This window comes from Perca fluviatilis, chromosome 15 (genome assembly GCF_010015445.1).
Source record: "Perca fluviatilis chromosome 15, GENO_Pfluv_1.0, whole genome shotgun sequence".
Lineage (NCBI taxonomy): Eukaryota > Metazoa > Chordata > Actinopteri > Perciformes > Percidae > Perca > Perca fluviatilis.
In genome coordinates, this window is record NC_053126.1 from 25,547,831 (window position 1) to 25,572,354 (window position 24,524).

Consider the following 24,524-nt stretch of genomic DNA (forward strand, 5'->3'; position numbering starts at 1 on the left):
GCCCACAGTAAAATAAATACGCTGCCACCTCCCTCCTGCAGGCCTGAGTTAGTGCACATTCTCACTGACGAGGGTCTAGCGCTGGATTCAAACCTAAGAGGAAGAGGCCCTTTATAAAGTCCTCATAAATACGTTGCCTTGATTGTTTTATTGCACGTGCCTCGGTAAAAAAAAAAGGAACTAAAGGGACACATGCACAGGGCTTTTCCTGACTCAGAATGGGCCTTTGGGGGGTGATAACGCACAACAGTAAGCATGATCGGTCCGCTTACAGTAAAGGCAAAGAGTCTGCATTACCTTATTTGACAGAAATCTATGCATTTGCCGGTTTATTTCTGACAATTGTATAAACAAAATCCCTATTATGCTTGAGTAAATGAAACCCAAATTAACAAAACTACTAAAGAAATTATAAATTTATATTTAAATACTACTTATTAAAATCATCAGGAGAGTCCGGTACAGCCAGACTCTGGGTGTTAAAACTGAGATTAGCACACCTATTCAAGTTTATGTTCTGCTTGTTCAACGGTCCTGAGAAATATTGAATTTTGATTTATTTCTTTTTTTCTCCCTATTATTTTGGTGCTGGTGATTTTCCTTTTGGTCCTGGCTAAAACCTGTTTGGGGGGTGCCAAAAATTCCTCTATTCAGGAAAAACCCTGATGCAGAAAGATGGCAACCTCTGGGGTCTAAGTCCTCATGGCCATATCAGCTAAAGTAGTAGTATTTATTTATTTTTTTTCTTTCTAAATCTGTTTTTTTTTCTAGAGCTGTGTGGAAAATGACGTACAGCATATAAGAAGACTGGAACGGAGTAATATATAAAAATGTGCTTTAACCTGCCTCAGATACCAGATGGGTGGGGATTATTACATTCAGTTTGGGTCAAGAAGGTTGACCGTTGCAGAACAGTAAAGCAAATTACATTTTTGATTCTTTCCAGGGATTGTCTAAGCTTTCTGGCGTTGTGTGTGCTACACATTTCCATCTGTATTTTTAGACCAGGTCTCTTTCTTGTATACAAAATAAAAATGGTCTTTGGAAGTTCAAACTGAGCCTAGTGTTAACCGTGTGTTTGAAAGTGTTTCCTGAGTGGCGATTTGTAGCCGTTTACGGAGCGAATGGAACTTGCTAACTGCCAGTCGCAACGTTAGCTTGCTAATATAGGAGAGGCATAGATTGAAGAGGGAACAGATCTACTATGAAATACGATCGACGCAGCTGACCTGACGTGTAAACTGGCAAGATTTTAAATTTTTGCATACATAACACAATACAATGAAATTACAACGCATGTTATGCCAATAGCATCGGGCTACAGGACTAGACGGCGTCCGTTACGTTGGCATAATCAAATGTTTTCCGCTCATTCTAAACTATATGAATACTACTAGCTAAAAAACGCATCTGTATGTAATGCAGGGTCATACCTACATTGCAGTTAAGTTAAATATATATCACTAAGGGCCTCTACAACTGTCATTTTTTTTGCGATTATGCTACAGCTAGGATGCTACAGTAACTTTTGACTGGACAGTACAGATGTGTCCTAGCTAGGGTTTGGTACCGAAACCTACCAGACCGAATAGCAACGCGGATTTCGGTGCCTCATTTCGGTGACACTGAAATGCCTGCGCCTCTCTCTGATGCTCCGAAAACGGACGTTACAGGCAATAGAAGCATCGCTGCACGTGACGCTAGTCAACACTACACTTGACAGCAGATAACATTAGCCTACCGTTAGCTAGTAGCTGGATTAAACATGGTTACAATTCTGACAGCTAATGTTAAACGGTGTAAAGTGGGACTGTATTTCACTGGAGAGGCTTCCAACACCGGGACTTTTTCTTTTTTTTCTTTCTTTTTTTAAGTATCTGTTCAGGCACCGGTTAGGCAACGGCACTTTTTAAAAAGTATCGCTTTAGCGCCGGTATCGGAAAAAAATCCCAAACGATACCCAAACCCTAGTCCTAGCCACTGAGTTACACATTACTTAACCAGCTAAGACATTTCTGTAGTTTTAGTCTTTGTGTAACCCTATTTTGTAACTAGCTAATAGTTATTAAGAACTTGCTTAACTCATCCATAGTAATAGTAATATCTACAGTCAGTACTGTATGTACTCTGCCAGGCAGTCGCAAAAAAAATGTAAATAATTCAAAGTACTTCAACCTAACTCAACTAACTGTATGAGCGTGTAAACCATCTTTACCTCCTCTTTATGTCCTATTTCTTTTTCACAGCAACCACTCTTTGAATGCACAATAAAGTAGCGCGTTCATCTGGTCTGCCCGATGCATGGATGTATATGTGTGTGTGTGTGTGTGTGTGTGTGGATACGCCACGTACTGGTTATAAATCGCAGAGTATTTTCTCAGTGAAGCTGACAGGAGGCAGACAGTGCAGGCGTGGCGACGGCTGAGACAGAGACCGAAGCAGAGACGGGGCTCTGGGGAGCCGGTTTGTTGTGGAGGACTGGGCTTGACTAAAGGCAGGGCTGCCTGTCACATGTTAATCCAAGGAATACACAGGCGTTTGTGTGTGCGCTGCTGACGGTACACAATATATAAACACACACAGACACACAAGGTCATGCATCCTCACGCACAGTGTTTGGAAGGTTACTTTGGAATTGTAATAGGTTACCGATTACAAGTTACCCTATTTAAAATGTAGTAGCAGTGTGACTATTCCAATTGCTTTATCAAAGTAATGTAACTTGTTACATTTAATAACTTTTTGATTACTTTTCAAAATTTCGAATGAATGTTTTTACCTGTTGACCATTTTCAAATGTTTAAACCTGGCAGTGTTGACGGCAGTACTCAACACAGACTACTGTAAATATGGTGCTAAATTACGTCTTCGATACACATTAGAAGCCTTGAATGTCACACAGATGGTAGGCATGCCTTTCCTTAATTTTTCCTACCCTTATGTCAGCGATCAAAATGCTATATCGACGTCAAAACTTTCAATACCCAACCTCAGGAAACATCTGAAGTTACTGTGAGCTTCAGCAGATGTTTCCTGACATTTCCGACGTCAATAGCATTTTGACCGCTGGCAAATATTCTTTGCATTGCGCGGTTATGTTCGAACTCTTCTCAGATTTTTGTATATGTGTTTTTAGATTTCCATCACTGGAACGTGTTTTGATCCGTAGCCATAGTGGCAACTCTCGGACAGCTAGAGAGGCGATTTCACTGTCAGACGGGCGGCGCTGCAAATCCAAACAGGAGAACCAATCGAATCAGAATGGCATCAAACTTGACTAAACTGCTGTGGCTGGAAATGGCAAAAGAAGTGCACATCAAAAAACATGCAAAGCAACTAAATTAATACTGTTCAACATGTAGCCTAGCTTTTACAGAAAATATTCAGATCTAACCCCCAATTGATTCATGAACATTTTCATAGGTAACTAATTTAACTACACGTTCCCCCCCCCCCCAGTACCTGTAACCGATTACAGTTACCTTTTTATATTGTAATTAAATGATGTAACACCGTTACATGTAACTAGTTACTTCCCAAACACTGCTCGCGCACGTGGTTTGAACCTGAGATTATGCATAAATCACATAAACACTCATGTGTGTGGACACCTGCCATTGTCCTTTGTCCAGGGTGTGTGATTACCACAGTCACAGGCAATGCGTTTTGATGTGTGGCCACACCTGTTCCTCACCTGACTCCACTCAGAACTCACCGGGGGCCCCTCGGGCTCCTCAGGGGCCTCAGGAGAACCCCTGCGCGTTTGCGCAAACACACACACACACACACACACACACACACGCACGGTGCAAGCAGAATGGAAAACATCACATCATCATCATCTAAACCGGTTCCCTTTCTCATTCCAGCTGTCCACCCTCCTCCTCTCCGCTATCTCTCTTCCTGTCTTCTCATGTCATCTAGCTAATTCTTCTCTTCTCCTTCGCGCTCCATCACTTCACCCCACCCCCCTCATCCTCCTCCCACCCTCCTCGCTATTCTCTCCTTCCTGGTTCCCTCTTTCTCTCTGTTTTTCATAAACTTCTGGCTGAGTTTCGCCAGCGATCCCAGAGGCGTAGTGTGAAAGGCTAGACATTTCTGAGCGACTGCCAAACAGATGCAGGCTCCTCTGGTCTGCCCCTCGACTTCAACATCCTCTCCGTTTAATACCACAGAGCCGCTGGCAGCGGGGGCAGCCATTGCTGGGCTGACATTTCATCTTTTTCTTACAGAGGCGGAACAGACTGACAGGAGTTCCCATCCAAATGAATATACTTAATAGTCATTTTTGCAGCGGTGTGTTTTGGAAATGAACAGAGATGCGATGCGTGGAACTGATGTGTTACCATGGAAACCCGTCTTTTTCATGTAAACATTTCAGCCGTGATTATCAGGCCCTATGTCATGGTCAAAGATATCGGTATTTATTGTTGAAGAATACAGAGTGTTACACTCCTTATTTTATTGTAATTTTTTTTTTATTTTTTTACTTATTTAACTTAATTTTGACTTATTTTCTCCTCTGATATTCACTTTCAGCGCGTGTCAGTTTTTCAAAAAAGGTCAGAATTTTCAAGTGCATCACTTGAGAACACGGTCGCTGCGTTTGGAGATAATAAGGCTGAGGGCAGTGATGCTTATTGATGATGAATATGTTTTGTTTTTTTAACTCTCTAAGTGGATTGGCACTAGTTTAATCTCTTTACGCCGTGTTGATTCTGATGAGGGGGGAGGGAGGAGGGTTTTAAAGCTTTCATCTGGGTTAATAAGTTAATAGATGGATTGATAGATGGTCGGAAAAAAATCTCCAATTATCAGCTTGACCGAGGGAGAGCCTGAGTGGAGCCATAAGCTGTCCGATCTAGGCTAATCCCCTATGTGTGACATGTATGGACATGCATTTTGATTCACTTATATATGTCACAATCTTATTTGTGTCAGCCCATGAAAACTATATGTTCCTCATATATGAGGCAAGGCAGCAACCTGCGCTTTTACTTGTGGTCATACGGTATATACGCAGACTAATAAGAACTGTGTGCACTTTCACTCTCAGGCCTATGCCTGCAGCTGGAGCCTGGGACTCGCCTGAATTGTATGTCCCAGTGCCCTGGGCATGATACTGGAGGGGGGGTGTATGTGGCGTAAGCAGGAGCGTTTGTCAGCTACAGTAGCATGTCAGAGACAGGGCATTTGTTTACTCACCTTATCTGCCCGAGAGATAAAGCCAGCTGTGACACAGATAGCTCGAGCCGTGCGCATGGGCGCGCATACAAACACTTGGAAGACACCACGGCAGTGTGCACACACGGAAACAAACGCGGCTGTGCTGGGAGCCATTGACCCTTGGGTCGGGTTCATCTGGGGACGCAGACTGACAAATGCGGCTGGGCGGTGACTTCCAGACAGCTGGTGGTCAAAGGTTGCCTTTCTATCTGTGCCCTCATTTAGCTGATAGTTTTTTTTTTTTTTTTTTTTTTTTTCCCCAGGCCCTCATCTGCTACTCTCGATCTCTTTCTCTATTTGTGTCTGTCTCCTCCTCCTCCTCCTCCTCTTCCTCTTCTTCTTCTCTCTGTCAGCTGAAAGAATAAACTTTAAAATGTTGTGCTGTAGGTATGCATATTTGGCTGTTTCATTGCTTTGGACCTCTTTCTGATTTACTTGGGAAAGCACCCACCATCTCAGGAGGAAGTATGCAGATCAGCTCCCAAGTTTAGCGGAGCAAAAGTCGGATATTTAGCCAATGTTTGTGCTCCCGTTTGCGGCGCATTATGTGTGGGTTGTTCCAGATCGGATCTGTTAGAGCTGTTCACCCGGTGTTCTTTATTTGACACCGACCTGAAAGGTCTAAAGATAAGCGCCATGAGTCAGGCACTATAAAGTACTTGCCGAAATGCACGTGCACACACACACACACACACACACACACAGACACACACACAGACACACACACACACACACACACACAGCAACACACTTACCCCCCCCACCAGCATACGCAAGAACAACTGACATGCAGACTTGCTTACAAATCATGCCCATCATACATTATGCCTCTATTGGCATCACCCAGGGAGGATGTGGAGTTTTTACGCAGCCATTCATCGCTCCCCTAATTCATTAGTCCAAATGAGCATTTATGCAGAGCACACATTATTTTTACAGGCCTGCTTTATGTGTTTGTGTGGAGCTTTACAACCCTCATAAAACACGTCCTCCAAGCCCCAGATAGATTTGGGAGCATTTATTTGCATAGTTCACAAACCCAAAATAAAATGGTTAGTGTTCTCTGGCCCAGCCTGGATCACACTGAAGGCCTGTTGGTGTAAACGGAGTATGATGCAAACAATGTTGTCTCGTAATCTGGACAATATTTTGTTGACATTTTGTCATAATGTGAGAAGAGAAGACATAACGCTCGCTCACGACGACATCCATTTCCAAAGTGAATGTTGCTTGTACTCTAGTCCAGTGACATTTGCCGCGAAGCCTGAAAGTAAAGTCTGGCTTGGAGCGTCACGCAGTCAAAATGCAATCATGCACACATCATTAAACCTTTACCTTTATACCTCCTCGCATAAGAGTTTAATCATATACCGTGATGGTATGATATTATCTTTTGTCCAAAGTGTCATTTCAAGCAAGCTGTCATGAAAACATAACATTAGTTTTTGAAATACAACCATGACAAGTTTGGTGTCATTTGATGCCTAATAGTGGAGTACAATTCAATGCTTTGGCATACATGTGCCATATTGTTATATACATTAATATCGGAATATATCCTATTTAATATAATGACCATGATTTCAGGCATATTGTCCAGCTCTAGTAACATCTACTGGAAGTAAATGTATGTGTACACCCCCAAGATTAAGATGGCTCAACAAAAACAAATGGGAAGAGAAAATGGATTTTGATTTAACTTTTTGACATATATTGTAGGGGTGGGGGAAAAAATCGATACAGCATAGTATCGCAATATATTTCCATGGCAATACTGTATCGATACACAGACGCCAAGTATCGATCTTTTATTATGTATGGGTTGGTCAGTTTGTCTGCTTGACGATCTCATTTTGCAGCAATAAAATTGAAGTGAGATGAACAAATAGAGAAATGTATCTTTTTAGATAAAACGGATGTTGACAAAGTTTTCTTTTGGGGACATCATTTGAAATTGGGAAAAATTTGAAGTTGGGGAAAAAAGGTAAATTCATTGCAATATATTGCAGAATATTGCAATATCGTTAAAATCGCAATAATGTTGTCGTGATGATATCGTATCGTAAGGCCTCTGGTGATTCCCACCCCTAATATATTGGCATGAGAGCTGAACTAAACAACACAGAGACAGAATTAGAACCCTGTCTTTAAACCGCAATTAAGGTTTTTCTTTTTTTTTAACTATTTGGGGGTTTTAGCTTGCTTATTTACACATTGATGAGACAATAGCATTTATTTGGAGTTGTGTTGCCGACCTGACAATTGTAAGTCCAATATTTACTGTACTTTTAGCTAGCCTTCGGGGCAGAGGGTAAATCGCTATTTCTATACCACTAACAAGGCTCAAAATAGCACCACACTTCAACAGCAGCATAATGAGGGTCCCTACATGTAAACCGAAGCATTGAGAACTTTGTAAGTGTACAGACAGTTTATTAAAAAGATAGACTATAAAGACAGTAGCGTTCATGTTTACATGCGGGTGCCATCTTGGAAAACAGTCATGACCAGTCGAACCACGAACGCCGTGTTTGAGCTACGTTTCTGGTTACTGGTTGCACGGCGTTCATGGTTTGACTGCTCATGACTGTTTTCCCAAGATGGCGTGATTTTTGTAAATCCAAAAGTGATTACTGGTGGCACAGACGCACCCGTTGTGGTGGTCCGATTAATGAGGCTTCATCAGGGGTCTTTGATGTCACTTGTTGCCATAGTGAGGAATTTGACTGACAGCCAGTCATCCAATCATGACACATCCCATACCGGGGAGCTGCCGCTGTATAGCACACTTGGTAGTTGGAGACAGGAATGTGACAACATAAAATTACACAACATATTTATTTCTTTTTTAATTATTTTACATTTAACAGCTCACATTTAAACTTATGAATACACCCAAGTCATCCCGAGTCATCATGAGTCGTTACATTACCAGCCCAAGTCAGGTCTCAAGTCATTTCTTTTTTGTGAAGTCACACACTCCTTTACCTTACCTGGTTAGGCTGTGTGTGAGATGTTTTAATTATGGTCAACTGGGAGAGTAGTTCCGAATATTTGGCTGGTTACAAAGCCATGGCGCTGCCTCTCGGTGGCTGTGGTGTTGTGTGTATGTGTGTGTCTCCCCCGTAGTGCTGGGTTTGATCGGGCCTGCTCCCTAGCTGGTGCCCACTGTAGGCTGCTTTCACCCCCTCCCCCTCACCCTCCTCCGCTCTGCCAACAAGTCTCTCTTTCTTTCTCATTCGCCATTTCTTGGCGAGGCAAAACGTTCCCACAGCTCTCACAATCTCCCCTAAAGCCCCGACCCCCATTCTCTCTCTCACTCTCTCTCTCTACCCCTCTTTCTCAATCTATCACTCTTTCCCTCCCGCTCCCCCCCTTCTCCCTTTCTTTCTTTCTCTCATTCACTTCTTTTTTTCTTTCTTTTCCTGTCTCTCCACCTCTTTCCTCTGTCTGCCTCTCTTCCCCCATTTTTTTTGTTGCCTTTTCTCCCTATATCCCTCCACCCTCCTCCTCCTCTGTCTCTCTCCCCCATTCCCTGGCAAAGGCTGGCATCACATGATCCCCATTCCCACTTGTGCCCAGACCCTGATACACACACACACACACACACACACGGATATCACAACATGGGAAACGTGGGGGTACTACAGGGTGGCTCATGTCTTCCATTCAGTGCTATACATTTTATACTCAGTTCTGTTTGTATGAAACTTGATATACACAAATCATCAGTGCACTTTGAACAAGCCTGCCACTATTTAAAGTCTGGGCTGGACTTTTGAGAGTTCCAGGCCAGCTGTGACTCTATATGATCTAGCATGTTCTGTGGATGTGATCAGTAACACCCCCCAAAAAAAATCTCCTATTGAAGTTTTTCAGAATGTAGACGTTCAAACCTGCAGTCCAATATGAAAAATACTCAGGGATTTCTGTTGACGTTTGGAGTTAATTCTTTGGAGCCACAGATATTTTATATGTTGGTCGGAATTTTGACTGAAGCGAGATATGCCAGAGGGCTTTCAGCCCCAACACCCCCACCCTCCCTTCTTGCTAAAGCCATGGCAGCCATACTGAAATCTCTCCCGCTGCTCTCCCTTCTCCTCTCTTCTCTTCCCTCTGCGAGAGGCAGATTTCTTTAACATGTGTTGCTGCGTTGTGCCCCTACTGCCAACAAGTGACATCTGCTGGCCAAATGGAGCAATAACACCTCTCCATATGCATAGTTTAATGTGACCGTTTGGATAGAACGGTAAAGACACACAGAGGGGAGTCGCAATCAGAGAAGTTACCGTTATTGGCCTCCGTCTTCATATTCATACAACCCAAAAAAATAATTACATGCACACAAATATTCAACTATTATTCAGAATATGACAATATTCCGATTTTTGGTACGGGTCATGTAAATGGCATGTTCTGTTTGGATATTTTCCGAATAAGGCCTTTTTTCAGGATATAGCATTTTCCGAATAAGGTGACATAGGCCGGTATTATTTGGGTTTTAAAAGCATTCTTTGGACATGTATACAGCGCATTCGGAATATGCGTCTTAATCAGGGGTTCACAGCAGTTTGCGGCAATATATCGATATTGTATCGACATCCATACATGAGACTAGATATCGTCTTAAATTTTGGATATCGTGATATGACACAGGTGTTGTCTTTTTATTTTAAAGGCTGCATTACAGTAAAGGCATTATATTTTCTGATCTGTTCCAGCTGTTCTGTTATTTACCTTTACCCACTTAGTCATTATATCCACATTACTGAGGATTACTTATCACAAATCTCATTGTGTAAATATTTTGTGAAAGCACCAATAGTCAACCCTACAATATCGACATTGATGTATTTGGTCAAAAATATGGTGATATTTGAGTTTGTCCATATCGCCCAGCTGTAGTTTACAGCCTCTTTCCAGTTTATGACTCACGGTCCGCCCCGTGCGTTGCTGTCGGTTGTTATACACAAACCAACCAGCCAGCCGTTTGCAAGGCTGGGGTAGAGCTGCACGCCCGAAAGAAAAGAAGGAGAAACACACCTACTACTAAACATTATAAAAAGACTTGGGCGTCAACAGGTTTTGGAAAATGCACAAACATCGCGAAGAAGGTGGCTGAAGGAATGAAAGAGGGACGCTGCGTTTCGGACAACTCCGCCACCGCTGGAAAACTTTTGGAAAGAAATCCTATTTTTGCACGGCTACATGTAAACCAGAATATTAGTGGAATATTCACTTTCATTAGCCATGTAAACAGCTTAGTCGCAATATTGTCTTTTTTTGGAATAAGGCCAAAAAAACTGAATATTATGTGCATGTAAACGTAGTCAATGCAGCACAGACAGCACTTTGCTACCCTGAGAACATGCAGGGTGGTAAAGAGACTTTGCTCAGTCTGTGTGTCCCTCTTCCTCCCTCCCTCTCTCCCTCCCTGTCTATCTCTCCCTGTACATCACAGCTCATCAGCATAGGCACAGATAGAAGATAAAAGGGACAGGGCAGAGGGGGGAGAGAGGAGGAGTGTGGGGGGGGTGGGGGTATACATGGGCAGCCAGCCAGCCAGCCTGCCCCTCCACACCCCTTCCATCCTTCTACCCCCTGTCCTCCTCTCTCTCCCATGGTTGATTCCCTTTAGGCCCCACTCACCCCTCCTCACCCCCCAATCTCACCCCCTGGCTCCCCGGCTCTGTGAGGCGTTGGCACGGAGAGGGCGCAGGCGGCACACAGACGGCCACGCAGATGGGCAACGGGCAATACAGGGCTGCCTCCCCACACCTGCTCCTTGCTGGCACAGGGCTCGGGCCAGGCGGCCACGCGGTGTACACACACACACACACACACACACACACACACACACACACACACACACACACACACACACACACACACACACAGAAAAACAGATGTGCATCTAACGCAGAATTATCTCTCACACATTTTTTTTTTTTACTTTCCCACATATAGACACCGACTCGGGAGCATGCACGTGCAAATACTCCCACGAGCAGCTCTGCATGTTGATGCACACGCATGCTTACATGTTTTAATAAAAGGAACGCTGTCTCCCTCCTACACTCTGCCGCTCAGTCACAGATGTTTACACGCTTATCTCCAACTGTGCCTCAACATGTGCTCTCCAGATATTTTTTATTTATTTTTTTACACTATAATATACACTATCATACACATATATTAAGACACAATCGCACATCCATAACCACCGAGCGATGTATTTATGGTCTCACGCCCACACGTTCACACTTCAGCACTACCAGCGCAGAAAACACATTTCACGATTAATCACATCGCCCCCATGTTGTGCTGTCACATGGAGTTACATACCAGGTATTCAGTGAACTACACAGAGATGCACTATTGTCCCTTTTTACACTGAATGTGGGAACAAAGATCGATTATGTAGACTCTCGAAAAAGACGGGGATTTGCAAGCCTAACTGCTACTTTGTTGACACCACCGTAGTTGCTCGAGGAATCACTGGTTTAATAGGGAGGGTGTGGATATATGGAAGCCAAATAAACTTCCCAGGGAAGTGCCAAAAATAGCGGAGGGAAAAAATTCATCCTGAAAACAGAAAACACCCGAGTGTTATTCCTACAATCTTTTTTGAAAGCTCAGCTCTGATTTGTAAGCGAAATGAGCTGCTCCATTGACAGTTAATGGGCCATCTTTCCAGTCCCTTTTAGAACAAGGCAGGCAGTTATTCATAATAAGCCTGAACGTCGACAACATGTGCCGACATAAGTCACTCAACAAATTCAGGGACTTTTTTTTTTTTTTAATTTATTTAGGTATTTTTGGTCAATGGATGAAGAGCATAATTTCCAATGGGGAGACATGTCCAACTCACTTCATTAAATCCTATTCTGGTCCCCCTCCCTTTTATTGTTTCAGCTTGATTTACTCACTAAAATATCTACTAATGCTGCCAAAATCAGTATAAGAGTTGATAAAACTCTTGGTACACTCATTTGAGTCGCCTTCAATGATTCCATTATTACCAGGCGCTCAAAATTTTAACGAGCAACAGATTTGGGCAATGAGTGCTCAGAGGATGTTAACAATCATGTAATCTGTATTTAGTTAGTTAATATTCGCCTTAAAAGTCAGAAATAAGGCCGTAAAGCACAGAGCTCCTTGTTGTAAAGATGCTAATACAAGATTATCATCTCTATCAAGGAAACTAAACCCGACTGGAAGTAGAGAGCGTGCATCAATGCAACAATACAGCATTTTTATTTACTCCTTTTTTAGTTTGTTACGCTATTATTTTGGGATGTGCGACAACCAATTTCAACGTAACACATTTGCTAGAGCAGAGATCTTCAACCGGGGGGGGTCCTCAGAGTTACTGCAGGGAGGGTGCAAAAATGATTTTGATAATCTTTTTTTTTTTTGTTTTAATAAAAAAAAAAAAAATTCAAATATGTCTGAAACTATACATTAACATCAAACATATTATTAGCAAAGATAAATTAGCCTATTCATGAAAAAAACTTTCCATTTACACAACATTGAGGATAGGCTTACTGGACCACAAGTATGTTAGCCACTACATCCACAGATACAGTTACGCTTAAGGATTTGCTGTGCCACATGTATGTTTAACAATAAAACATGACGTATAAATATATGAATATGTCAATGATTATTTTAATAGCTTAGTAGTCTATGCGCTAAAAAGAGGTATGTGTAAAGGCTTTAGACCGCCCTGCACGTTATTGTAGGCCCAGTTTAAAATGCAACTCCATTTTATCCAAAATATGTCTCTCTTTCAGCTGAGGGGCCCCCCTGGCCTAAATAAACCTTGGAAACCCCTTTCTCTAGAGTGATTTAGATGTAGTCTTGAGTCCAAACCAACTCACGTCAGACCTACGCCAACTTTAGCTTTGTCTCCAGTGTGAAAATCCTTCTAAATATGACAAAAACAAAGATAATGGAGCAGGATTTCACATTAGAAGATAGGTAAGTGAAAGGGCTAATGAAGGGGTAAAGTCAGAGTGGATGACTCAGCTGTGCAGCGCCGGTTCTGGATGGCCTAATGGCTCAGCAGGAACACTGTGGAACCGCAACGCTGATTTGATCCAATCCCCTGTTATTACCTTGTTACACTCAACTGTACATTATCGAATGAAACCAATTCCCATGAAATAATCAGGGGCACCTTTTTGGAGAAGGTGGCGTCCTGTCGCAACCGTGTTAATTTCTCGGCCAACGTGAGCCGGGCTCATTCCTGGGACAGTGCCCCCAACGGCAGCACTGTCCAATACGGACCACTGGCTTAGAAACCCAGGGGCCAGGATGAGGTTTGATCGGGGAAGATTGAAGCACAGAGGGGGGGGGGGCTGATCAGAATGCAACGATGAGTGGTTTTCCAAAACCGGAACCAAATCTGCGAATGAAAACGGAGGGGGAGAAGAGGGATGTTGGGAGGATGAAGAAGGTGGTGAAGGAGGAGGAGAAGAGGAGGGGGAAAAAAAAAGAGGTTGAAATAAAGTCCAATAAAAGAGCCGAGTGAACATCTGTGTGGGATAGCCGTGGGGATTAGGAGGGTTTGGAACATTTTAAGCGCATTAAAGTAAAAAAAAAAAAAAAGGTCAGAATGTTAAGCAACATACCGATAAACCTCTTAAGCGAAACCCAATTGGGGAGGCTGTTTGTTTTCTTTATCCAGAGGCTGGTGGGTGGGTGGGGGTGGGGAGAGGGGGTGAGACTGTGCAGCCACACACACACACACACACACACACACACACACGCACTCTCTTAAACTCCAACACATATACTTGTGTGTGTGTGTATATATATATATATATATGTCAGTAAGTGCCTGTACACTGCCTGCTTCACATCCATCTTCATCAGCATGAAGCCGCGCAAACATGCTACATTATATTTAGTATTTCTGTATATATGTGCACTGCAATGCAATCAGGGCTGCCCCCCCGGTCACATCTCGAAGACGTACGAACGCAACACCGCAGCTGCGTTTCCATATTAACCCACACTCCACCAGAAATGACGGGGTTTGAGCCTGCACGCCTAAAACGCCACAGCTCCTATAGACAGAAGTCTGTACGGGGGAGGGGGGTTACAGCAGGAGAGAGTGAAAGGGAGAGATGGAGGCGAGAGAGAGAGAGAGAGAGAGAGTACAGTGGTAGGTTTGTCCGCAGAGCTCTTGTGCATTTGCAGGAAGAGGCCCCTATCATTTGACTGTGAAGTGAACCACGTCTGGGGAGCTATCCTTAAATGACATGCACACAGAGGGTGGAGACGGAGAGATGGAGTCAGACGGGTCATGGGCTTTAGGCTGCGGCTGTGCTGGGCTCTCTTACATGTATTTATACATAGTACAGTATGGCTGAGACCATATGCTTTTGTAACGATTCAATTCTTTCACGATACATGGATGCCGATTAGATTTGTATTGCATTTTTCATTTAGTGCGATTCTATAGTATTGAGTATTGCGATTTGTCTTTTCCCTTTTTTTATTTTTTTTATTATTTTTTTTTATTTTAACAAAAACAAAAGCTGAATAATACACTTCTAGAGACAATATATCATGAGGCATTTCTAAGAAGAATGCACATCATAAGTCAGTCAGTCAGTCTGACATTTACTTCATCTGTACACATGGATTTTCTGCTGGATTTCTGTTTAGCTGCAAAACGGATGTGATGTAGTCGCCGTCGGCGGTACCGTATAAACGGAAAATATTTAGGTGAATCATTGGGAAAATAAATAATATTGATTCTGGGGAAAAATAATCAATTTTAAAAATCGTTGGCTAAAAAATAACGATGCATACGATTTTGGATTTCTTTTCCCCCCACCCCCTACTACGTAGCCTGTTTCTAGGGGTGTCACGATTCTCCAAATCCTCGATTCCATTCCATTTTCGATACTAAGGTCACGGTTCGATTCTCGATTTTGACATTGCTTTTTTTAAAGCACAGGTTGCTACGCCATTTTTAGACTATAATTTTATGCAATATAACATCTGACCTTTGTTCGCAATGTACCACACTACATTGTCAAATTTAAAACCTTTATTAACAACCTAATGTAACAATAACTTATATCTTCAGTCAATTGGAACCTTAAGCAAAATAACCTGCCATCTAGTTTCCCTTTTGTAACTGCAGTCTTCTTCACAGAAGATGACGTTCAAGTTCACAACCAAACAAAAGGCAATAAAACAGCCATGTCCATAGTCTTCTCTGAACAATTAAGTGTCTTAACAAACTATTTCTCAACAGTTGAACATCTACTACTCCCTGTGTCCTTCTCCATTTCTACACCGACTGCGACTTGTAACGATCGCCGCTTTTTGGTCCTGCACGTCCTGCGTCACAGACACGCACCCCCAGTCCGCCTCGATAATGACGCCGGCAATTGCAAACTAAAATGGCGCAAACGCTCACCCGTGGAAGACGCCGATTCCATCCGATGGGTGGCTGCGTAGCTTGCCAGCCCTCGGCGACTAGTAAAAGGTCCCTTTTAAAAAAAAAACTCGTTCTAAGCGGATTACTCGTCTTCCTTTCTTCCTCTGCGATTCTACCGGAAAACCCCAACCCCACGCTCACAGCTGTACAGTCTCCGGAGCGACATCAGAGTATTGGCCGTAGCCGGAGGTAACTCTGCTAAGGGGGCAATTAAAGATTATCAACTTAAAGCAAGAGGCTTCACTATGTTGGTTTTTGGTGTCCTGCGGGGAATGTTTGCTAGGGATGAAGAGAACGGTTGCAGCACTTCAACACGTGTGTTTTTTTTGTTTTTTGTCCAGTTTGGCAAGCCGACCAGACGTGACATGGGGGTGTGGCAGCATCGACAATTCAATTTTTTTAATTCGAAGTTCAAGATTGTGTTTCATGTTCCCATTTGTTAGCAGCCTTCTCTTATTGCTACAGTCGTCTACTGTTGGTCCTCAGAGGCTTCATGTACCTGCCAGGCTGAGCACACGTGTTTTGCTCAAAGGCACTTTAACTGTGGCTTTAAGTAAGGAAGTACAAGTGAAGTCACTGTTTTCCTTGTAGATGCTAGGATTTAAACCTGCGACGTGCCACTAAAGCTGCAACGATGAATCGATTAGTTGTCAGCTGTTGAATTTTTTTTTTTTTTTAACCAAAAAAATGCAAAAATTATTCAAATCCCAACCTCTTAAATGTGAATATTTCTTCACTCCTCTGTGATGTTAAACGTTGAAGACGTCATCTTGGGCTTTGGAAAAGACTGATCGACATTTTTCACCATCGTTACAGACCAAACGATTGGTTAATCGACAGATGAATCGACTATGAAAGTAATCGTTAGTTGCAGCCCTACGTGCCACCGTTAGTTATAAAACCATATAAGCATTCACACCATAGCAATTGGAGCTCCAGCAATTTAGCATTGCGCTCCTATAAAGTTTGGAGGACTTGTGAGAAAAGTAGTAGTAGTAGTAGTAGTAGTAGTAGTAGTAGTAGTAGTAGTAGTAGTAGTAGTAGTAGTAGTAGTTGTTAAATATAATGCTGCAGAGGCCTAGATATCCTGACTTTTAGTCCCTAGTATTTGTCAAGTTCCAAAAATGCTGGGCGCCCGGATAGCTCAGTTGGTAGAGCGGGCGCCCATATATAGACGTTTACTCCACGGCACAGCGGCCCCAGGTTCAACTCCGACCTGCGGCCCTTTGCTGCATGTCATTGCCCCCCCTCTCTCTCCCCTTTCATGTCTTCAGCTGTCCTCTCAAATAAAGGCCAAAAAATGCCCAAAAATAATCTTTCAAAAAAATGCTAGATCCTACACTTCCCATAATGCAACTCAATAGTGTTTTCTTTATTAGGCACTCCCTGACTGGTAAATGGCGATGTCTTTGAAACTCCACGCTCATACTTAGTATTACATACGTAGTATGTAATGAAGGCTTTGTGTACAAAAGTTGTAGTATCCTCGCTCAAGACAAGACAACCCTGATGATGTCACCATTTCATAAAAAAATGTCAAATCTCCTCCAGAGCCACAGATGCCTACAGAGTAGAAACATCTGGATGTTTCAAACCACGTTGTTTTGGCACTTCAGTTTTTGTGTGAACACGATAGAACACTGGCAATCTGTAAGCTTCTGAGCTGCTGGTAGGTGGATTTAGTTCCCTTCAGACAGAGCCAGGCTAGCTGTGTCTAAGCTAAGTGGCTGCTATTGACAAAGGATGTGATGTGTTACTTCTTTTTTTTTTATAATAATTTGAATGACATCTCCATTTTTGAGGCTAAAATATTAACACTGAATATGAGAAAACGTATTTATGAAAATGTACACGGTCGAGTGACTTCATTCCTTCTAGCCATCATCCAGTTTAACATCCAAAGCTATTTATATTTTATCTCCAGTGTTGGACTGGTGTTGGGTTTTACCGTGTGTCATCAGTCGGAAACATCCCCATCACTTAGCGCACATTAGATTACAGAGGGCCTGTTTGCTCATGTGTGCTTGTGATGCACAAACAAACACTCTAAGCTGTTCGGTAAATTAGCACACACACAAAATAGTGCCTGTGTAAGCATTGTTCACCCGTATATATGAATATGCGCACGGTAAATGAGGCCATTAGCGTTGACAATGGCTGCCTGCAGACTGAGCGAGTGTATGTAATTTTACATTCAAGTGTCTTTGAATGGTTTGTACTTTGTGTGTGTGTGTGTGTGTGTGTGTGTGTGTGTGTGTGTGTGTGTGTGTGTGTGTGTGTGTGTGTGTGTGTGTGTGTGTGTGTGTGTGTGTGTGTGTGTGTGTGTGTGTGTGTGTGTGTGTGTGATGAATGGTGTGATTAAGTAAGTGTGATTTTGAGTGTGTGTACATTAGCCTGGGTGTGAGTTATTAGCCTCTGTCTGCATCTGCAGTGTGATAAATGTATAGCCAGTGTTAACTTTTTTGTGTACACACACAGCAGGGCTTTATCAGCAGCAGTGACTGTATACTGCCCAAGAAGCAAAATGAAGTGTGTGTGTGTGTGTGTGTGTGTGTGTGTGAGTGAGAGAGTGTGTGATTAGAGCGATAGCATGGTATATTTGATGGCCTGTGTGTGTCTTTGCTGCATTATCTCTGGTGAGGCGTATGCAGGGGGCCTTGGGGCGACTGTGCGCCGGAGATAAGGGTGATTCATCCGTGTATAAACGTGTGTGTGTGTGTGTGTGTGTGTGTGTGTGTGTGTGTGTGTGTGTGTGTGTGTAAGAGCACGTTTGGGCTTTGGAGGCATGTGTATCCATGTTTGGTGCGTGCACATGTACAAAGCATTTGAACCACCGTGATAATAAAGGCTCATGTGGTTACATACTGTTATAGGTGTGGGCGTGGGGACCTTTAGCATCTATATCAACACTTATTTTTGGCTCTCCGAAGCACATCCTGTATTATTCTGTGTAGGCAGCGCTGCTTCTTTCTCTTCTGAGATTCAGTTACTTGTGAGCAAGAGTCACAGGCATAATAAATAAAGGTAAAAGGCCTTTCAAAATGAACGCGATAACGAGTAAATTAATTTTAACGCCACAGTTTATTTTGGCGCGCGAATAACGCACACACGTTCTGTGGTTTGGGCCTCGGGCCGCTCCATAATTTGGGAAATCGGGAAAGCGTTGGAGCAGTAACGTTGTGGATGGCTAGCAGAAACCGAGCTCCTCGAGCAGAAATGGATAACGAAAAAGTTTTTTTTTGTTTGTTTTTTAAGTTTTTTTCATTTAAAGCAAATGAAAGGAAATCATTTCCAACATTCTTTTATTGAGCAAATTGAACATTGAATTGTATAAAAAAAGGCAGCACTTAAAAAAGTGAGTTTTCTGCTGATATTTTCTTTCAACTAACAAAAAAGTGTCTTTCGTTGATTATTTAAAAAAAAAAATTATATATTGTGCTGATTGTTGTTAACGCACATTTGTTCTTTCTTTTGTTCATTAATGCACGCATGGCTCTAGTGTAGATGGCGTGCTTCAAACAAACTATTGTGACTAAAAAAAAACAACTGAAACTTAAAGTTGGATATGTCAATCAGTTTATTTGAAATAATACCAAAACTAATCAAACAAAATACCAGTTCTCCTTTCCATCTTACCACGTTACCACCATACCTTGTAACCACGGTCAAAAAACTGTGACCTTGCTGTGCGCAACACAGCTGTAGCAATTAGTCCACATTCAAATAAACTTTTGCTACCGCCAGCGTCACACACTGGGTTCCAATATCCCATGGCATGAAAATTTCACTTTATGAGGTTTTTTAACATTAATATGAGTTCCCCCAGCGAGCCCTGGGTATCCTGCTCTGCCTTTGAGAAAATGAAAGCTCAGATGGGCCGATCTGGAATCTTCTCCTTATGAGGTCATAAGGGAAAGGTTACCTCCCCTTTCTCTGCTTTGTCCGCCCAGAGAATTTGGCCCACCCATGAGAGCGAGAGACATCATGGCTTTCAGACGAGCAAAGTGGCAGTTGGTCAAGGCCAAACCCCCACCCTCCACCTTGCCCCCCTCACCTCCCTCTCTCCTCCTCAATAGCTTATAGACACAGAAATGGCACATCCTAAGGAAAGCTCATTGTGGGTCTGGCTCTAGTGGCTGTAATTCTGCACCAAGGCTGAATTTTGGGAAAGAGACTTCAGATACAGTATTAGGGGACTACTAAGGCCTATATAAAAGAAACTTCAGATACAGTATTAGGGGACTACTAAGGTCTATATAAAAGAGACTTCAGATACAGTATTAGGGGACCACTAAGGTCTATATAAAAGATACTTCAGATACAGTATTAGGGGACCACTAAGGTCTATATAAAAGAGACTTCAGATACAGTATTAGGGGACCACTAAGGTCTATATAAAAGATACTTCAGATACAGTATTAGGGGACCACTAAGGTCTATATAAAAGAGACTTCAGATACAGTATTAGGGGACCACTAAGGCCTATATAAAAGAGACTTCAGATACAGTATTAGGGGACCACTAAGGCCTATATAAAAGCATCCGAAGAGCACCATGTCATGGGACCCTTTAAATGCTTGCATTGGACGTGTGAAGAGCTTCAAAAAACAAAACGCAGGAAAAACTAGGATTGGAAACTTTACGACAGGAACAGGAAAGAGATGAAAGAATAAAGAAAGCTTACAGCAAAATGTTATAAAACAATATGAGCGAATGATTGTTTTGTAATCACAGTTAAAGACTGCTCCGTTAACTAGAGTGTAATTTATTTTACAGTACAAGTTATGTGGTTCTGTGGTTTCAGGCTCATTGTTTAGTCTATAGATAATTAGATATGTATCTAGGGATGGGCGAGTTGATTTTATCGATTAACTCGAAGGTGTAGTTAATGTCGATTTGTTTAAATGAAAATCAATTTTTTCCTTAACATCCGCCGACCCTCTGGGCTCCCGTAGCTCCGAACGTACTCCGCCCTCCCCGCGCGCGTTTGCCATAGAGATACCCAAACAACATGGCAGCGACAGGGACTAACATTAATTATAATATATACAGTATATATAATAACTAGTCATTTCATTACTTAGCTACTTATCCGTAATTTCTGCCGAAATGACCGGCTCTGTCCCCGGCTGAGAGTCACCTATTCTCGGATAACTGAACCACCAGCTACAGCTGACCTGAAGGAGCACCATGCAGGGCGCCAGAGGTGGTGTTGAGGAACTCTGTTGCGGCTCAACGCCTCTACTAAACGCCGCTGATACGACCGAGCTGTGACGGAGGTCTGTAGCGGCTTAAACGACTAGCAGTCGCCGCTCTGTAGCACGGAGCTCCTCTTCGCCGTTTGTTTTTTACCTCTAGTTACTACTAAGGAGGTTGCTACAGGTATGCTACATTCAAGAGACCATGGGATGTTAATGTACGTTACTCAGCAACAGGTGAAAACAGGGGCAAGGTTGTGCAATAACGTTAAATTGATTTGAACTTTTAGCGAGGAACGAGCATAGACAGTATATAAACAGTGAGTTACCTGTATGTGTGAAAACAGCTTTATCTCACGCATCCGTTTTGTTGTTGCTGAATATATAGCCCCGAGTGTGTGTGTGTGTGTGTGTGTGTGTGTGTGTGTGTGAGTCAAAACTAAGTAAAGTTAAAACTTGTTCTGTACAATTTCTTTGTCATCTGCAGATTGATTTTAAGTAGGGGGAGAAAAAAATTATTTTTTTTTAAATCGGGGATTTTATTTTTAGGCCATATCGCCCAGCCCTATATGTATCTGACTTTTTCTAAATCTGTTTCAGAAAGCAGCATGTCATAGGACCTTTAAGCTTCATCACGCAACTTCTCAAGTACTGAGATTTTTGTACAGAGAAGTCTTTACTCCTAACAACTTGCAGAGATCGGTTTACATTTTGCTAAGAAAAGTATAAAGCTCTGAAAGCAGAGTTTGAAAATCTGATAATGTAGCTGGAGTGGATTTAACACCTTAAACTACAGAAAGACTGATATAGTGAAAAGTCGCCCTCGCTGTAGCACAGCGGTTTGGTGCCAAGACATACTTCAATAAAACAACACATTGAGCCCCTGCCAGTAGGCTATATTATTATCTTCATTCCAACTAATTGCCAGGCCAAACAGCGACGCATATGCACACACAGGCTTCAACAACCACTCATCATTAGGGACTGTGGTGTGCCATCCCTGTTGTCATGACAACTAGGCGCCGAATTTTGGCTTGGAAAGTGTCACCCTTTTTCAGAGGCATACAGGTTTAAGAGGTTTTAACGGTTTGTGCTTGTAGTGAAATGCATGATCAGGATTGTCGGGGCGAGCGCTGCCGCAATAAGCAAGGCCTCAGGCTTTATTTATTCTTGGTTCATCTTACATGATCACCTTATTTGCTTTGGATGATTCCCGTCCTTCCCTATGCTTTGTGTGTGTGTGTGTGATCATGTCTCGTTTTTATTTAACTCATACGCTCTCTGTAAGACGCTATCAGGGCGGGCAACACCTCACTTGCAGGATTGCAGACAAACATCCCAGCAATTTTTATCCTCACTGCATTCGCATTGCATATCCTCTGTAGGTCTTTTTTATCTTTAAGACCATTGGGTCTGTGTGCAAGAGTGTGTGTGTCTGTCTGTCTGTCTGTTTGTGTGTGTGCGTGTGCGCGTGCGTGGGTGTGCCGTCAGCTAGCAGGAATGCATGGGTACCGCCAAAGCTAAGATGGCTGCCAAGCGCTAAGATGGCTGCCAGGATTCCACAGAGCGACAGCACGAGAGAGAAAGAGAAGCAGAGACAGAACGAGTGTGAGAGGAATTGAGGGAGAAAGACGTGAAGATGGACTGAGAATGAGGGAAGGGAGTTGCGAGGAAGAAAAAAAAAAAAGAAACCATCTCTGTCTGTTCTCCCTTCTTCTTTTCGGACCCAGAGTGATGAGGTGATTTGGTTTGTCTCTTTATGTTGTCTTGGTTTTTGGCAACGACACAGACGGGGTGAATAGTGCAGCAGTTTGCTGGCACGTAGGCCACTAATGCCACCCAAGATTAGAACGCTGATTTGGTGCCTTAGAGGATGTTGAGATTGGGGGGCCTAGTACTGGCTGCAAGGGGGCCCACGTTCTGGCTACGGAGACTTGGCCCAGGACAGCCTTAAAGCTTCAGCGCTGTGGGGTAATTGGCCTGAATGGTGTATACGATACGACCATAAAACTCCTCAAGGCTGCATTACACATCTGAAGAAGAATGGCAGCCAGCGGGCCAAACTAAACTAGCTGAAGCAGGTGGCTCTCTGCCCGCCTGCCCCCTATAGACGCTTAGGTAAACACACACAGGAGATGCAATCCAAACAATGCAGGGGACCCACAGGTGTACCATTTACAAGTACCCCTCAACTTATGAGTCAGCACTGGAGAGGCTGAGTTTCTTGGGACCTTTAACACTTCACCCGACTTACATGGTCAAAGAAAAAACAAAACTAGTGTGCACCTTAAAGCCAGTCAGAGTCCCTGGAAAAAAAAAAAGACCTATAATAAAAAGAGAAACGTGGTTTTGTCAACAGGAGAGGCAATCCACACAACGCATAGAACCCGTAAATGGTACATTTTTACAAGTCAGTAGTGGCGAGCTGAGATTTCTCAGGGCTTCTACCACTTTACCCAGCCTGCACTGCTTCAACTAAACTAATGCGCATGACATTTGAGCGGGTGGAAGTCCCTGAGAGAGAAGTATAGGGAGAGAAAAGTGTTCTCTAAAGTGAATTCTTTGACGCTTTCTCTAGTACGCGATTTTCCCCTCCCAGAAGTGACGATATTAACCTCTTCTTTTTTTTTTTTTTATTAGCCGATTCATGACTTTGAACGGATGTTCAACCTGAGTGGAAATACCAGTATGCATCTTTAATCTCGGGCCTGTGTCTGTCTCTGTTCAGTGGAATTGGAAAGAATCAAAGAAGTCGCCATTTCCCGTCAGGAGTTCCCTCTGATGCTTACCTGCCCCCTCACCTTTGGGTAGTATCCAGACATCTGTCCACCTGACTAAACATCTCTCTCTCTCTCTCTCTCTCACTCCCTCTCCCTCTGCTTTGCCCCACAGAACAATCAGGACAATCCGACAACTCAAACCAGCAAGGAGACACAGACGTCAAGCCCCCACCAAATGGTGAGTTCACAAGCAACAAGCACGTCCCGCTTGCACACATGCCTGTGTTAAGATGTTTGACATACCTGTGCCTGCAGTACGTGCAATCGCCACTATACAGAACAGCCTCTTAACACACATGCACCTACTGTAAACGCACACCAGCACACCCCTGCATACAGGCCTCTCTGTGTGCGAATATGTCCCGGCAGAGTTGGGTCTAAGTTTATTATGGTAAGGAGAGCTGATGGTACTGTAGCGTGGGGGTTGTGCTGGGATTGTGGCGGGCCCTCTCATAAATCACACTGACGTTATTGGAAGATGGGAACCACATGGCCGCTGCCGAGCTGAGCGCTGACCTCATGCGTCGTCCCTGCTGTGGTTAACCCTGGACGGGGATGGAGCGAAGGAGAGGGAGAGAGAGAGAGTTGGAGAACTGGAGAAAAGGGAAGGGAAGAATGGGGGTTGAAAGTGACGAATTGATGGAGAGAGGGATGAAATGAAGGAGGAAGGGTGTGGATTTAAAGTTCACTCAACCCTGCAGCTTAGGATGTCCTACAGACACACACACACACCACATAGACCTAGGTATTATGGATGTGGACATTATAGAGCATGGATGAACAAACTTTACTCAGGGAGGCTAACAAAACATTAGCGTACGCAAAGTCCTGTAGGAGCACAAACAGGCTGAAAGA

The 24,524-nt window shown here is 43.2% G+C and overlaps 1 protein-coding gene and 1 long non-coding RNA gene across 23 annotated transcripts in view; one reads left to right on the plus strand and one right to left on the minus strand.

Moving 5' to 3' along the window:
• The window catches only part of LOC120573986, a 43,083-nt gene extending 37,401 nt beyond the window's left edge, over positions 1–5,682 (minus strand). For both annotated transcript variants that reach the window (XR_005641806.1, XR_005641805.1), the window contains exon 1: positions 5,206–5,682. This is a non-coding gene — a long non-coding RNA (uncharacterized LOC120573986). The remainder of the gene's footprint in view (positions 1–5,205) is intronic.
• Positions 1–24,524, plus strand: part of nfixb (nuclear factor I/Xb) — a 165,634-nt gene that overhangs the window by 108,093 nt on the left and 33,017 nt on the right. For all 21 annotated transcript variants that reach the window (XM_039823917.1, XM_039823912.1, XM_039823914.1 and 18 more), the window contains one exon: positions 23,782–23,847. In XM_039823917.1, coding sequence (XP_039679851.1) covers positions 23,782–23,847 — 66 coding nt within the window. The remainder of the gene's footprint in view (positions 1–23,781; positions 23,848–24,524) is intronic.